Source organism: Amblyomma americanum, chromosome 3 (assembly GCF_052857255.1).
Source record: "Amblyomma americanum isolate KBUSLIRL-KWMA chromosome 3, ASM5285725v1, whole genome shotgun sequence".
Classification (NCBI taxonomy): domain Eukaryota; kingdom Metazoa; phylum Arthropoda; class Arachnida; order Ixodida; family Ixodidae; genus Amblyomma; species Amblyomma americanum.
Genome location: NC_135499.1, coordinates 200,527,087 through 200,543,203, shown reverse-complemented (window position 1 = coordinate 200,543,203; position 16,117 = coordinate 200,527,087). Strand labels below are relative to the sequence as shown.

At 51.3% G+C, this 16,117-nt stretch overlaps 1 protein-coding gene across 28 annotated transcripts in view; it reads left to right on the top strand.

The window, feature by feature from the left end:
• by (focal adhesion protein tensin) overlaps nucleotides 1-16,117 on the top strand; it is a 248,222-nt gene that overhangs the window by 149,805 nt on the left and 82,300 nt on the right. For 2 of the 28 annotated variants that reach the window (XM_077659646.1, XM_077659636.1), the window contains exon 1: nucleotides 11,980-15,628. The exons of 24 other annotated variants lie outside the window; for them this stretch is intronic. In XM_077659646.1, coding sequence (XP_077515772.1) covers nucleotides 15,509-15,628 — 120 coding nt within the window. In that variant the 5' untranslated portion in view covers nucleotides 11,980-15,508. Of the gene's footprint in view, nucleotides 1-11,979; nucleotides 15,629-16,117 lie in introns of those variants that run through there. 2 more of the 28 variants (XM_077659645.1, XM_077659638.1) reach the window with 2 other exon arrangements.

Below are 16,117 nucleotides of genomic sequence, written 5' to 3'. Positions count from 1 at the left end.
GGGCGCCTTAGCGTTTTTCCTCTTCTCAGGAAAATTCTACAGGCTTTGCCGTGTATGAAAGCGATCTGGGCGAACTTATGTAGTTGCATTTCGTTATGAATTCAGTGTCGATTTCGATGTGCAGTGTATTGGAGTTTGTCGTTCGTTCCGCCATATATGTAAGAGGCTCCCTTTCTCCTAAAAAAAAAAAAGAAGCAACTTACATTAATAGCTCTTGTCGTGGTTTTGACTCTACGACGTCATTCACGTGTACTCTAACAGAAGCTGTTAGCCTAAAAAGCGGTGAGCCGCAGAAAATTTTGCGGCAGGCGTCTGCCTGCCTCTATTGGATATTAGAGGAGTATAGACACCTAACTTTTGCGTGCGTGTTTTTTGTTTGTAATGTTGTGTTAGGCATTATTATACATGGATTACCACCTGCTATTATCCTACGACCACTAAATAGTTTATAATCGCATTTCTTTCCCGTGCTGTTTTGGTTTCGGTTTCAACAGCCGAATGAGGACTGTGACGTCAACGTGTGCTTACAGGCCACGTGAGACATGGAAAAACTGCAACATAATCGCTGCTTCCTCGTTCGTTGTTATTCCGGCTCTTGAGGAAGGCTGGCTTCAGCACTGCAGTAAATTATAACGATGAAACAGCGATTATATAGACGTTTTTCCATGCCTCACGTGACACAAAAGTATTCTTTGACGTCACAGCCATGGTTCGGCTGCTGAAACCGAAACAGCATGACAGAAAAATTCGGTTATAAATTATTTAGCGGTCGTACACGAATATCACATGGTGATTCAGGCGCAGTAGAGTTTTCGCATCATTGAAACATGCCACGAAAATTAGCTGTCTATACTTCATTAAAACAGATTTTGCGAGATGTGCACTGAAGCGTGCTTGTTATAGACACAAAAATATTTCGAGAAAAACTTGAGTACTGTCTCAGTTAAAAACAAATATAAGGGGAACTCTCTCGACCGGCGCCGCAGATGTTTATTCCCGCCACATGCATACGGCTCACGAAAGCCTTCAGCCTTGCACATCCACAAAGGACTTCAGCTTTAAACGTCCGCCGTCGCGCTATCAGGCAGCCAAAAAAAAAAGAGAGAGAGAGAGACGACCCGCGGACGTAATCGCACGTTCACAGCCGCGCCCTTGCACCGACTCAGGTCCAGACATCACGCAGTCAAGTTCTCGCTTTGTATTTTTCGCGCCGTGTTTAATGATCTCCGCCATCAAGTAGGCATCCGACGATCTGCTCAAAGCGGCCCTTTTACGACGCCCGCATCGTATACCCGCGGTGGATGCCGCTTTCAATCCCTCGTCAGTCCCACGGAGCGTGCCATTCGAAGTCAGCGCGCGATCCGTGCTGCACAGCTGTCTGGACTTCGCCGGCCGTTTGTTTCTTGTTGTGTCTTTGATGTCGGCGCAAATGAGCCTGCGGCGAGGACCTTTCGCAACGGCTGTCAGCAGCTACTTCGGCTGGGTGGTCTCGGCTGTGTGACGAGTGAAGCCGAATCGAGAAATCGGGAACCTGTCCGGAACATTTTCTTTTCCTTCTTTTTATTTATTATTGCGCTTAGGTTTCATGGATATTTGAAGCCCGTGAGGCATGCTACTTATAGCTGTCCATGTGAGCTGTCGTAATACTCGGGAGAAAAAAAAAAAGCAATAAGGTGGTTGCGATCTGCAGTCCCCGAGAGGCCGGTGATCGTTTGACAGCCGTATAGGCAGTTCAGCCATTTTGCAGATGCAAGCACGGGCAAGAACACGCGTTGTCGGTGGAATATATCCTCGCCATTCGACCTAAAGCGAGACAAAAAAAAATGAGATAGAGGAAGCTGCTGGGAAGGGTATAGTGATCGCTCTGCCTTTACTGGTAAACGCAGCAAGCGCTTGCAGGCATAGCTCGCGCAGCATCCTGAAGAGAGAGAGCGAAAAAAGAAAAAGACAGTACAGAAAACGCGAAGGAAGGCATAGTGGTGCAGCGAGTGCCAACAACTTTTAATGCTGAGCTGCAGCTTACATAGCTGGAAATTAAGACACCGCCAAAACATAAAGGACTGGCTATTAGGCAGTCATACTCCTGGCCACCGCTGCGGTGGCTAAAGGCTTGAGCTTCCGCCTCGCATGCAGGAGGTACAGGGTTCGATCCCGAGTGCTGCCGAGTACCCACTGGTGATACAGTGGGTACAAGCTTTCCGCTTGCCTAGTGCTCGGCTTATCTGGAGTGAAATGCTTGTAAAATGGGGTCTTTGACCCCACCTTGCGTAGTCGAAAACACCTTGTGCCGTGGCTCTCTTTGGCTACAGATGCCCTTGCGCTATAAAAATCCATCATCATCATGTGTGCCAGCTTGACCCATTTAGGCAGCTAGAGATTCCTGGTTTTATTTCTTTATCTATTTCTGGGAGAGGGCGCCGACGGCATGCTTTGGCTATTTCTGCTTGTTGATATCCTGACTATTTTACACGCTTCGAGTACCTGCACTCTGCTGGCTTGCAACCGTGCATGCTGACGGTACAGTTATAAGATTTATACAAGATGCAGCGGTGCGTAAAAGCTGCCGATCAGCGCTGTGGCTGTGCGCCTCCGCCTTCGTCGGCAATTTTTGTACGACCCTCCCTTCCCCCATGTTCTCAAAGGGCAGGTGCATAAGTTTTTGCGAATTCCACGATATTCAAATATACAAATCTATATTAGCTGTAGGTAGAGCTAGCCGTCTGTTTTTTTTTTTTTTCGCTTGCATCTCAAATGATGACGTAATCGACGGTCAAATATCACGCTTCTCCTCACAGCATGAAAGGTATGCGGAGGAGCTCGATGAAGACGCCGCGGACGAGATGATTTCAAATTTCAACTGCCCTTGCCCTCAACTAGACTTCATCTCACAAGTCGTTTGCAGCACTATGAAAGGCAGAGCTCTCGCGTCCATACAGGGCCAGGAAAGACAGCAAATAGTCCCTCAGATATGTGAACAGCGTTGGGATTATTTTTTAAACATTTACTGCAGTAATTGAAAAGGTTGCCCCGTTTGGCTCAGCAATTTGAACAGATTCCATGCCTTTAAGCTCGTCGAATTCTAAAATATTTACGGTTGCCTTTTAAACCTCGCGGCTGTGTTCCGGCGTTGGCAGCCACGTCTAGGATTTTTTTTAGAACGTTCGGTACTGCCTTCTCCGAGAATTTTTCACCGCCGTTGCAGCGGCATCAGCCCTCTGCGGAGGGTACGCAACCTCGTGAGCACGGCGATTTGTGGGATTATGCCTGTAAAGGCGGCTCCGTATATCGCAGGCCGTGGAGGCCATTAACTTCCTCAATCCATTCGGGTTCCGTGAAATGCGCCAGATATTGCGGCCACAAAGCGCCGCCGCCGCCGAGCCGCCCGCCAAAGGGCTGCCGATTTGTGCCGCCAGGGGCCACCAGGGAAGCCGAGCGGAGCCCACGGCGGTGCCCTCCGTGTCTCTGGCTGGGGCTTACGCCTGTAACTCACGCCTTAGCGCGCCGGCTCGGGACATAAATTGCGGGATATCTTTTCCTTGGGCGGTATGACGTCGTTGATTCTGAGGATCCCGGTGGGGCGCGAGCGCCATGTTCGGCCTTCGCGCACAGCTTTTAAAGTTACACTTCTGTGGAACTCTGAGTGTGCAACCTTTACTTCGCCTTTTTTTTTTTTGATGGACATGAAAAATTTGAAAGAAAATCCTGGCTGGCAGCAAATCGTCGCCTCACTGTGCCATCGCGCAACGGGAAGTCGCACTGTGAAAGACTCTACCGGGAAATCACCACCCTCGTTATTCTCACGGTCCTCTCGTCATTTTACTTTGCCCACGCAGTGAAGGTGAAACCGTTGTTCTTTATTTTATTTATTTTCTTACTTTCGTCTCCACGACAGAGTGCTTAAGGCACCATTCTCAAACTCTCTGCCGCAGACTGACTGTGAATGAATGAATGAATGAATGAATGAATGAATGAATGAATGAATGAATGAATGAATGAATGAAGAGCTGCAGGGGGGGCGGGGGCGGGGCTTTCATATACATTGCGAGGGCCTATACCGTGGCAGCGCCAAGTGCGAAAGCGTGAGACTGAGTCATCGCTCGTAATTTTCGGCCTCAGACACAAAGAGCGACTGTTATGCAAAGACACTCATTTGTCCGCATTCGTAGTCTTGTCTGGGGCTTGCTTCGTGAGAGCAACGAAGACGAGCGCTGCATTTGTAGATTTCGCTGCATTTTAAACGCTACTCTCGGTATATTTTTCATTATGTATATTCTTGACTGCTTGATTATTAACTGAATGAATTATCCTTGCGTCCCAGAGCGTCGCTGTAAAGTGCTCCGGATTAATTTTGAGGAACTTGATGTGCTTTTGACAGCCCTGTTGCTTCCTCAAGAGCTGAACGCTTCCTGTTTGGATTTGTGAAATGGATGGATGGATGGATTTGTGAAATGAGAAATGGATGAATGTAACGCTTCGTGAACTGCGCACTATTTCAGAATTTATTCGCGTTCAATTCATGTAATGCTTGCTGCCGCCGCAGTTTTGTATTAGCTTAGCGGTGCTTTTGACTGCCAAGTGCATCCGGCTGTGTGCTTTGCAATGATGTTCGCTGCCATAAACGAAAATTACTTCTAATTGGACCCAAAAATCTGTACTTTAAACCTTTTTTTCCCCGCAGCCGCTTAGATTTTGCTCTTGAAGTTCTCTGATAAAGGGTGAATTCCCCGAACGGAATTCCACTGGTGCTTCGAGACGCTTGGCAACTTCTATGTATACGAGTCAGGCGAGCGCTGGACGTTTAATAATAATAATAATTGGTTTTTGGGGGGGAAATGAATTGGCGCAGTATCTGTCTCATATATCGTTGGACACCTGAACCGCGCCGTAAGGGAAGGGATAAAGGAGGGAGTGAAAGAGGAGAGGAACAAATAGGTCCGTAGTGGAGGGCTCCGGAATAATTTCGACCACCTGGGGATCCTTAACTTGCACTGACATCGCACAGCACACGGGCGCCTCAGCGTTTTTCCTCCATAAAAACGCAGCCGCCGCGGTCGGGTTCGAACCCGGGAACTCCGGATCAGTAGTCGAGCGCCCTAACCACTGAGCCACCGCGGCGGGGCATTTCTACAGTTTGCGTTTTATTGCTGTATCTAAAACGTGATTATAACATTGACATTTGGCTCATTTAAGCACTGATATCCGCAACGTTGATTATGTGCAATGCCTTCCAATGCCGCGAACGGAATCTCAGGTCAGGAAAGTTGGAACGTGAGAGAGAGAGAGAGAGAGAAAAACCCTTTAGTGAAAAACAGGCAATTTAGCCGAAGTTTAAAAATCGCTGGCATGCTACTCTGCTTGGGGAAAGGAGTTTTGGAGCTAAAGGAGAGGGAAGGAGGGCGGTGTGGAAAAGGTAAAATATAATTTAAAAAAATGGGGAGAACATAAAATGCGGCCGTTGATTTCACCCTGCATGTTACCCTCATGCATTCTTCACGCAGTGAGCTTTGTTATCCCATTTGTCGGACTATGCACTTCATCATTTTATATGTTGCATCATTACTCGCCGGTGCACCTTAGTACCTGGGACGTAGCTCAGTCGAATTCGGTAGAGTGTCAGTGACAATTATTTCTCCATAGCGGTTATGTAAGTAATAATTGCGTTGACGCGTAGTTTCTGTTGTCTGTCTGTAAAGACTTCCCTAGACAATTCCTTCATATCAAACGCTTTATATCTACAGTGTGTTGCGCTGGACAGGACCTGCAGCAATCAACTCCGCTCTCTTGAATTAAGTGTAGCTAGTGTGTGGGATTAGAAACATAAAATTAGTGTGAATGCGGCTATGCACGCTATTGTGGATAAAGAAGCTCGTCACGGATTGCGTACCATGTGACTGTCTTCAATTCACGGACAAATGCTAACCTGCAGTGCGTGAATGAATTCAAAGGCAGCTGCTCAATTACAAGTCGCAATCTTTCGAAGGGCACTTTTTCGAGCACACATGTTATTTTATTCTTTCCAGCTAACGTTTTACATGGCTGGCTCTTCTGAGTAACCCACTCAGAATCGAACGTAGGTAGCATCAGTTTGCCAGGTGCGACTGGGGCTGGTTGTGTTTGCACTTAACATGATTTGCTGCGTCGCTGTGTTGTGCTGACAGACGACGCATACAGCGGCCGTCCCAACGCACTTTATTCCGCTTATACCGCGTTGTCACCCGAGAGAATCGGAGAGCCTGAAACAAAAGAAGACGGGTGGCACATGTCTCCGGGTATCGCTACTCTCGCTGCTGTCACCTCCAATCGCCGCGCGTCGCGACAGGTGCGCCTTATGGCGACTCGTATGTATACTGATCAGGACCAGATGCATCTGCCACCTTGTTTCATCGAGGAAGTCACTCATCAACGCTGGCGCTGTGTATACGCACACGCAAGATATTCCATTTCCTCAGGAAGCGTGCAGAGCCGTGCTGCTGGAAGTCACAACTCCATCAGCCGCAGGCGCTTCTTCGCCTGTATATGGACGGCAGAGTGCTTTGTAAAGCAAACACCGCATGCTCCACGGCAGACGCTAGGCGGTGCACCCAGAGCCTGCCTCGCCGCTGACGACAAGTTCTTCCCTTGGCTGCTGCTGAGCCCAGCGCCGTCGGCGAGACAAAAGCGGGCGCGGAGCGAAGTGCGGCACAAAAGGGCTGCCCAGCAAACCGAAACGGGCCGAGGAGTCCGCCGCGGGCGAGGAGGCCGACGCCTTTTCTGCGGCGCGCAGCCCTGTTCTCCGTCGTCTGTGTGGTGACAGATTTACGGCATGCCTGTCCCGCCGCGCTGTGAGCCTGACGCGGCTGCAGATTCCGCCGCCTGCCACGCGTCGGGCTTCGCAGTTGTTGCCGGGGCTCCCATCACGCCGGTTCTTCGACGGGCTGCACACTTCCGGGCACCGAACTTGAAATGGTTGACGATAGAGTTTCGGGTGGAAGGCGGCTAAATGAACAGCATTGTAGCGGTGGAAGTTATTGCACTTCTGCGGTTGACGTCTTCTCTTTTTATCCCCGTCTTTCTTCCTTTATTTTTTCATAAAATATATCCCCCCCCCCCCCTCCCCCCCCGCAGCCTATTTCACGGCGCAGTCTGAGCTGGCCTATGCCGAAGCACGCACAGAAACCTCTGATTAGGCGCTCAGGGGGAAAAGTGTACATCGCTAGCTCTGAGTTTTAGCTCAACTTTGAACACACAGGTTCAAAAACACTGAACAGAAAGAACCTTTACATATCAACGCACACACGTCACGAAGCCCGACCACAGCGCTGATATAATCTACTGTGAGAAAATTTAAGCTTTGCACTTCTTTCTAGCGCGGCTGTTCCACTCTATGCAGCCTTTCCCTCACAGTTGGTGGTGTTTCAGATCAACACAGAAATACCCCCCTGCCCGGCGAATGCTTGGTATTCCTACTGGAAAGCATTAACCGCGCAACATGCGTGCTGCTTACTCGCTGTCATGGTGGCATACATGTTGCTGCAGGTTTTCGAGGCAGCTTTTGCCGTGGAGCTGTATCCTCAGAAAGCAGTACGGCTATAGTCATGTAACATACGTAGTAGTGGCACGATCATGCATTTGGCGTAGGACGTTGGAGCGATTCCTTACAGTTTTTCCTCAGATAAAACTGCACACGCTTTATCATAGGAGTGCCTTCTGGCGGGTTGGTTGGTGAGATTGTGTGTCTCTATATATGTGTCCTTTTTTTCTTTTATCCTCGCTTTTTTCGCGCAGTTTTTTTGAAGAACGCTTTCTTATCTGGGCCACCTTCTGTTAGCTTCAGCGCGCCGGGTAGTTTACATAATGTGGCCTTGTAATTAGCTCATTCAAGCGTCCGTTTCCGGAGCAAGGAAAGAACCCACGTGTTAATGTTGTTTCTAGTACATTTGACTAGCACAGCGTGATGTCATTGTTGAAACTCCTTGCTATTGCTTTCAAACAACAATCGTGTTTTTTGATAGAACGTTGCCTGAAAGTTATGATGCTGAGTAAGCGACGCGTTAATTTGGTCCGTGCGGGAAGGTAGGGCGTAAACAAACACGTGAGCTTCTAAGTATAGAAGACGGTGTGAAGAAAGAGAGAGAGAGAAAAAAAGAGAGGAAAAAGAAGAAAGAAGTAGACACGCGCGCGACGCCCATGGCGACACTCATCACGCCCTCGTGAAGAAGCGGACACTATTCGAAGAACGCGGAAAAGACAGGGTTCAGCCCTCGCCGACGCATCTGGGACCGCGTGGGAAGGGCACCACACCGCGGGCGTGAGATACCTTCTCAATGACAACCGCGTACGGCTTGAGTCTGCTGAGGCGTGTACGCGTTCAGGAACATATTCAAATGCCCCATGGATGGGTCTGTGGGTTATTCGAGGCAACTGTTCGTTTTGTGCCGTTGGTCGCCGAAACGTGCTGTTTTCGTTACCGATAAGCCTGACGCTTCGTTCGACTGCCTGCGAACATTTCCATAATGCTAAAACCATTTGTCTGCGGTGACCTGTTTCTTCCGGCACAGGTTAGGAAGCTTGTGCGCTTTTGGTTACGAAATAAGCACACCGTGAAGCCCGCGAGGATTGGCTGCACCCACGTTTTCCTTGTTTGCCTATGTACTTTATGGTAATCGCCTGCGGGAATTTTTCCGAGATACGCTCAAAAAGACGAACAGACGACAAACTTTGATGGAGAGAAATTCTATTTCAATGGACTCACAACGATGAGGAGGACGACAGGCATGAAAGAATTTTTTTTCAAATTAAAACAGCTGCACCGCGTGTTTGTTGTCTACTCAGTGATTGTTATAAAAACCACTTTGTCGATTACCCGGCGCTGTGGCTCAGTGGTTAGGGCGCTCGGCTACTGAGCCCGAGTACCCGGTTCGAACCCGACCGCGGCGGCCGCGTTTCGATTGAGGCGAGACTCAAAAGGCGCCCGTGTGCTGTGCGATGTCAGTGCACGTTAAAGATCCCCATGTGGTCGAAATTATTCCAGAGCCCTCCACTACGGCACCTCGTTCTTCCTTTCTTCTTTCACTCCCTCCTTTATCCCTTCCCTTACAGCGCGGTTCAGGTGTCCGCCGATATATGAGACAGATACTGCGCCATTTCCTTCCCCTAAAACCAATTATCATTATTATTATACCTGGGGCGCATCAGGCGGCCATTGCAGCGTTGCACGTGGCGAATGCCTCGCACAGGCTATGAGACCCTCGCGCACGGTGCGGCCTGACAGCAGGGCCGTATAATGGGGGTCTCTCGAAGACGAAGACGCAGCGCCAGTCGTCGCTGCGTGCGTCGCGTTCTTGGTCGGGCAGGTCCCACTTTGCGACCCCGCTGCGGCACCCTGCGATACGGACCTCGACAGCGTAGCGAGAGCGCACTCATGCACGCACACACACACACCGGGCGTCTACTCCTCTCGAAATAAGCCCGCAGCGCCGGACATATTTTTGGAGGCGGCGCCGGCGGTTGCGGGGCCCCCTCTGCTGGCGTTCGAGCACCGCCGACTTACTTCGGTCGTCGCCTTTCTCGTTGGCCCCTCAGCGGCGGCAGCCCCGGGCTGTCTCGGCCGCTCTTTGCACCCCTGGTCTTCGCCTGCTTGTTGCTGCTGCTGCTGTGTTACCACTGGCGCATTTGTGATTGTTGTCGCTGCTACTTGGAGCCGGGGCTGCCTCGCTTGGCTGGCTGGCTGGCTATAAGTTGCTCCGCGATGCGACGCTTTTAGCTCACTTCCGGAACGAGCACGTTGATTCTGTCCAAACGAGCCCAGACTCGAATCTCGCGGGGTGTGTGCGTGTGCACCGGCGAGACCCGTGGGCTTTCGGGTTAGCGGTGCCAACTTGCGCGCCCAGGCCGGATGTCACAGGCGGTTTAACGCCGGGCGTCCGCTTTGTGTGCGGCGTCTGTTGTTGGCTAGCGGAGAGGTTGTTAGTGGGAGCCGGGAACGGCGCTGCAAAAAAATAAAAAAATAGAGAGACAGACGAATGGGGGAGGGAAGAAATCCTGCCGAAGGCGTGTTAGCTCGCTCATTCATTCATTCATTCATTCATTCATTCATTCATTCATTCATTCATTCATTCATTCATTCAGTCTGCTTTTTATGATGGTGGATTACAATGCCGAAGGACTTAAAAAGAGAGATTATGGAATACGTGGACAGTGGAGATCTTAAACATTTTCCTGCAGGAAAAATATACTAGGCTGGTTCTTTCAAACCTACAAGCTATCTTCTTAGCAGCCTTCAGGGGCATGTAAGAAGATAAGCTAAAGCTAAAAATAAGCTGAACATTTGCTAAAGCTTTATCTGAACATAGTCGTTTACACGTTCTTTTTATGTCAACTGCGTTATAATGTGGAGCTTGTTATAGACTCCTGTGGCGAATGCGCTTTCTTTTCCGCTCCTTTAGGTTAGTAAAACTCAGTGTCCTGCCGTATATAAGAATACAAAGACACCAGCTGTGCTTACTTTTCTTTTTTTAATCCTTTCGCGCACGCAACAAGGCATACGGGGATAATATTCCTGCCTTCGGTATACCGGCTCCCATTGTTCTGCCAATTTAAGTCGGATGTGCGCTTTCCTTCCCTGCTTTATAGAGCGTTCACTTCGCGGAAACAGATGACTAAGCCTCTGCGTGACCCGTATTTTCTTCCTGGAGTATTATCATTCGGTTCCATGTTATTCCGGTTTTTTCAACTGTTTACCTTGCCTTTCGCACCATTGTTCTAGTTTGAATGTTTTGACAATTATTTTTTCTTTCTCCTTTTTTTTTTTACACGGAATGAAGCGATAGCGCATTTCACTCGCAAAGCCTGTTCTTCCGATGGTGCAATCTCCCTTTCAACAATAATTGTTTTCTTTGTTCCTCTTATTGTAAAACTCCGGGTCATGAGATTGCACCAGCGACGACACGCTAAAACACTGGCCCGTTCTTCTTTTTAATTTTTATTGCTGACAGCTGCGTTGGCCACATGTTGCGGGCCTCTTGAATGCCGCCACCTGCCCTATGACACGCTGGCCTTGAAAACGGCTTCCTCTGGCGCCATCTGTGTTTCGCTGTGTGACGTGCCGTTCGAAACGTGAATGGAGGGAATGCGTAAATTCCTCAACGCGTGCATTGGATGGAAACTACATGCTGACCGACACCGGAAGCAACAAGTGAGCGTTATCCAGTTCCTTTCTGTGCCCTTGCCGACTGCTTCACTGCCACGCAAACGTGACGTCAGGCGGTGGCGCCTAGCATACACTAGTACATCTGCTAACGCGACCGGAACCTTGCCCTGATACATTTTCAGCTCCCTTCGTTACGCCTTCGCTCTGTTATTATAATTAGCACTAACATACGGTATTGGTTACCGATGCAGTAACTAAGCTCGCATTCTTTCAGCCCGTATGCGTGCATGATCGGGAGCAGAAGAAAAAAAACGCGAAAAAGAAAGCCGGGACAAGCACAGGCGGCATGTGAGCAGGATTGATTTCAGGCATGTCGACTGCACCTCTTTTCATGCGTGCGATCTACGCGCAATATCCTACAATATACTTTTCTGGAATATTGGTGTTACTGTCGTCTTTTTACATGACTTCTTTCTTACCAGACGAGCTCCACAAAGTACGAAACGTGGACTGTGACGATATTCGTGTACAAAGCTGCGTCTATGGCCAAGTCCGTCTGTCAAATCAAGCATTCCACGTAACAACATCAAGACTGAACATTGATTCGCACAAATCCCGCTTGCTCCACATCGCAGTCGACACCGGCTGAGCGGAGAGTTCGCTCACGTGCGTCTGGCAACCAGGGCTCCCTTTCTCTCCTTTCTGGGTATATATCCTTGCCCTCTTTTCTGCGTAGTCGCGGCAGCAGACGCGTGCCCTCTCCCTCCAAGCGGTCCGCGCGTGCGCGCGCCGCACGGCGGAGGAGGCCACGCCCCTGCACGCACGGCCGCCGGCGCGGCTGACGCGTGCGTGAGCGCCGGTTCGTTCTCCGCCAGCAGCAGTCGCGCGCCGAACGCGAAATTCGCGCTCTGTTTCTGTTTCGCTTTCGCCTCCAAGCGCCGGCAGCGTTCGTGCGTAGTGCTTTTCGTCGCCCCTGGCCGCCGTGATTGTTTGCTGCCGTCTCGTTAGTGCCGCTTTGCGATACAAAAATACGCTCGCCACGCGCTCCTACCAACGCTCTTCCTCAACCATCGCACGTCGGCGCCTCTTCCCTTCACGGAATCCGGAGACCGTCACGTGTTCAGCGGTGGTTTTTTCGGCGGATGGCTCCCAGCGTGCTGCTCCCCGGCCGTCGAAGCTGTCAGCGGTGCTTGTTTGAGCAGTGGTCGTCGGTGCTGCTGCCCGGCTGCAACGCGGGATGACTGCACCTTAGGAGGAGACGCCTCGCCGAGACCGGATTTCTTCTCTCCTAAGAGGCGGCCCCGCATCCTGCGTTTGTTTTCGCATGGGATATAACCGTTTGCGGCTGCATCCGTGGGCCTTCGAGAGAGCGCCCGTGATCTGCGTGAGCGCACTGTTGTTGTTCCGGAGTGAAACGCGACAGCTGAGCGAGCGACCGATTTTTCCCGTTTTGTGCCGGCTTCCTCGTCGTGGTCGCGAGAGCTCGTCCGCGAACTTGAACGCGCCTGTCGCCTCAAGGACGTCGCCGAGATTATTGCTAGTGTGGCGGAAAACGCGGCGTGCGCTTTTGTCTATTGCTACCGTCGCAGCATTCGTCACGCTTGAGAAAGCTGTCATTGCGTACCTCTGCAGCGTCACATCCCATTTTTTATTGTTGTTTCCAAGTCGAGCATCACCGTACGCGCTGAAAAGTGACGCCATTGTTTCGCGCCCGACGGGGTGGAAAGCCACACACGGACGTTGCATTGTTGCTTCGCTCCTCTAGTTTGAGACGCCAAACGTTCTGACGTATGTGCGCTGTTTCAGGGCAGCGGAATTTAAACGTTCCGCGGCCGCTTCTTCGGTCGGGAGACTATTTTTGCTCGTTTGTTTTGGCGTGTTTCGCCGATACCCAGCTGCCTCCTCTGGTCGCGACGCTGCGGAAGCATTAGCAAGTAGCAGCAACAGCAGCCGCTTCACGTGGAAGGCACATTAGCGGGAATCTGGGCCAAGCGTGTTTGGAGAAGCCTGCCGAACTCTCCCCTCTCTCTGTGTTACATCCCCGCTTGGGAACGCAGATCAGGCGGGTGCGTTTGAAACGGTGAAGACCAGGAGGAGGCATTGCGCAAGGAAGTGAATGAGCGAAGAAAGAAAAAAAAAAGAGAGAGAGAGAGATTCCGGCGGCCTGAGCTAGTCAGTGCGTGAGGTACAGATTGTGTACTCAGGAGGGTGGCACATACGGGAGTCGGGGAGCCGACTGTAAAATAGGCGGTAGGAGCGCATTCTCTGCGAAGAAAACGAAAATAAACGTCGGGCGAAGCAGCCGATGCGGCGTGGCGTTGTCGCCTGCCACTTTGCGCGCCACTTCGTCACCGAGGTCGTGCGGGCGTCAGAAAAACGGTGCGTCTTTTGAGACGTGACGGGATTTTTATTTTGTTTTTTTTTTAGAATTAACTGCGGCTCCTACATCCGTGCTTAGAAATATTTGAGGATCCAGCTGCGCGTCCCGCAAGTCGGCAAAGGCTTGGTGTCGCGAGATAGGCCTGCGAACATTGCCAGAAAAGTGTTGGGAATTTTTAGTTTTGCTACGATGACCTGCCGAGCACCAAAAGGGTGGTGTTGAAAGCCCAGTGAACCTGGGAAGGTTTAGCTAAGATCACTAAGATTTCTGAGAATTTCCTTCTGTCGTTGATTCGGACGATTGTTAAAGCCCACATGTCATTCTTGTAAGGAAAGGCAAGAAATTATAACGAACTAATTTTTCAAAGTTATTATTTCCAATTAGATTGTCATTTCTTACTTTGGAGCACTGGGATTCTGACCAGATTATCTTGAACATCTTTGGAGCAAACGACGAACTATAGCCATATGCGCGTACAACAGAGCCTAAATGCAAGCCACTCTCATTGCGACACTTTTGCGACAGGCGCGAGAAAGGGCCGTTCCGGAGAGCCTGTAGCTCAAACTCCGAGCGAGCGGATTCTCGGTAAACCGCTGAGCAAACGCCATCGACAGCGGCGAGAGGCGGGAAGGGCGAACGCTTCCCTCAGCGTCTTCCGTCAGCGCTCGCTTGGCGCACCACGCAGACAGGCGGATCCCAGGCGAGGGGGTGTGTGCGTGTGCGTTTGGGAGGCCGAATCGCGCACGCGGCCCGCAGCTGGTCGCTAGCGAGCTGCCGCCGTGGCCGCATCGCCGCTCGAAGAACGCGCGCGCCGCCGCTTTTCGGCTGCTGAGACATCGAAGCAGTTTAGACCTGTGGACAGGATTCGCTGAAGGCCCGTATTAGTATTTACGTCCAAGTTTAGGCAAGTTGAGCCGTCGACACCGTGTCTTACACGGTGAGTTCCCATACTTTTCTACGCCCGTCGCAGGCAGGTCAACGCGGGGGCGTCTGCTATATCGGAGACTGTTTGCCCACTTGGGCGTGAAAGGTCGTCCGTTCGTAGCCCGCCTCTTCTTCGGCGATAGACTTCGTTGCGCGCGGTCGCACCGTCCTCAGCCGCGTATCGTAACGCACGCTGCGCGCGCCGGAGCGCGCCCGCATCGCTCGTCATGCGCGACTCCCGAGTTTCCCCCCTCCACCACCGTCGCCCTCTCCCTTTCGGTTCGCGATTAGTGTGCTGTTGCGTGCGGAATGATTGCCGGCCGCCGGTGTGCACATCGACTTGCGCCTTCTGTCTAGCGGCCGGTGCGCGATACCTGACGACGTGCTTCTGTAATCGAAGCGCGTACTCGAAGTCGCCGCTGTAGACAGCGCGCGGGGACCACCGCCGTTGCGACTGCTGACTGTCAATCCACCCCTGCGAGCGAGTGGCCCAGCTACGAGGCACAACTCGAGAAAGCCGAACACTTCTCCGAGGAGACGTTCCGCCGTCGAAGCTCGTCGCCCGTGAGTGCTTCACGGCGGCTTCGTCGTCGACCGACCCTTATCGCTCTACGGGCGAGTCAGTGATTTCTGGGGTAGCCTCGAGCTGGGGTAGGCTTCTGGCAAGAAGAAGCGACGTCCGCTGGAAGCATCTGTGCACACCGTAACTGTTCTGCTCTGCACCCAGTTCTGTAGGCCATACCGCGCTGGAAATGAGGATGGGCACGTCGGAACGATTTGGCCTTTAATATAGTCGCTGGGAAGACACTAAACAGATGCGGAAGCGGAAGCGATGCCCCAGTGCAGTTACGAAGAGACCGCCTCGGAACCTAGCATGGACATCCAGAGAAGCCCTTGAACTCCTGGACTCTAATCGCGATGCTTGACGTCACGGCGTGAAGGGTGGTGCACTACACGCGATTGACTTCACTCGCATGCCGGTGCTTCCGTGGCAGCGGTCTCCAACGGCTACGCGCTCCCGGAAAAGTTCCTATTTGCTTACGACTTGGACGCATCGCGTGTGAACAGTGGCCAAGATGTGGGGCTGCCTGGGGAAGTCCAAGAAACGCCGCAAGGCGGCCATCAGCATAGTGCGGAGTCCGTCGCCAGGTTGCCGCTGCTCCTGCCACGGACAATCACTGCAGCAACGCAGACAGGTGAGCAGCGGTCGGCGTTTCACCTGTCGATTGTGACCACGTTTCTGATAGTGTTTAGGGCTGATTTATGCGCATTTCCCCTTCATCACGCACGTGGCGAATGCGGCTGTGCAGTCACGGACTGCTCGTTCTGTATCGGTACCCCGATTGCTGTTCGCTATAGAGAGCACGATCCTTAATTGCGGCCTGTGTATACAGGGCAGTGCTGCGCGAGTGGGTGGAAATTAACCGAACCGTGATGGTAAGTCACATGCTGGAAGACAAGACTATTGTTTCTGTCTCATTTAGATCACTAACGCCGAACAAGCATGTCTAAATTTGCAGCAAGGTTTAGCAGAACACGCGGCGATAAATATTTCACAATTTGCTATAAGCCAGCGCTCCCCAGTGCCCAGAAGGAATTTTCCATGAAAGCGTTTTTTGCGAAATTCTGAAACATATTAAACGCTTGTCCACTTCTAGCATTTTCCGACGAAGAAAGGTACGGCA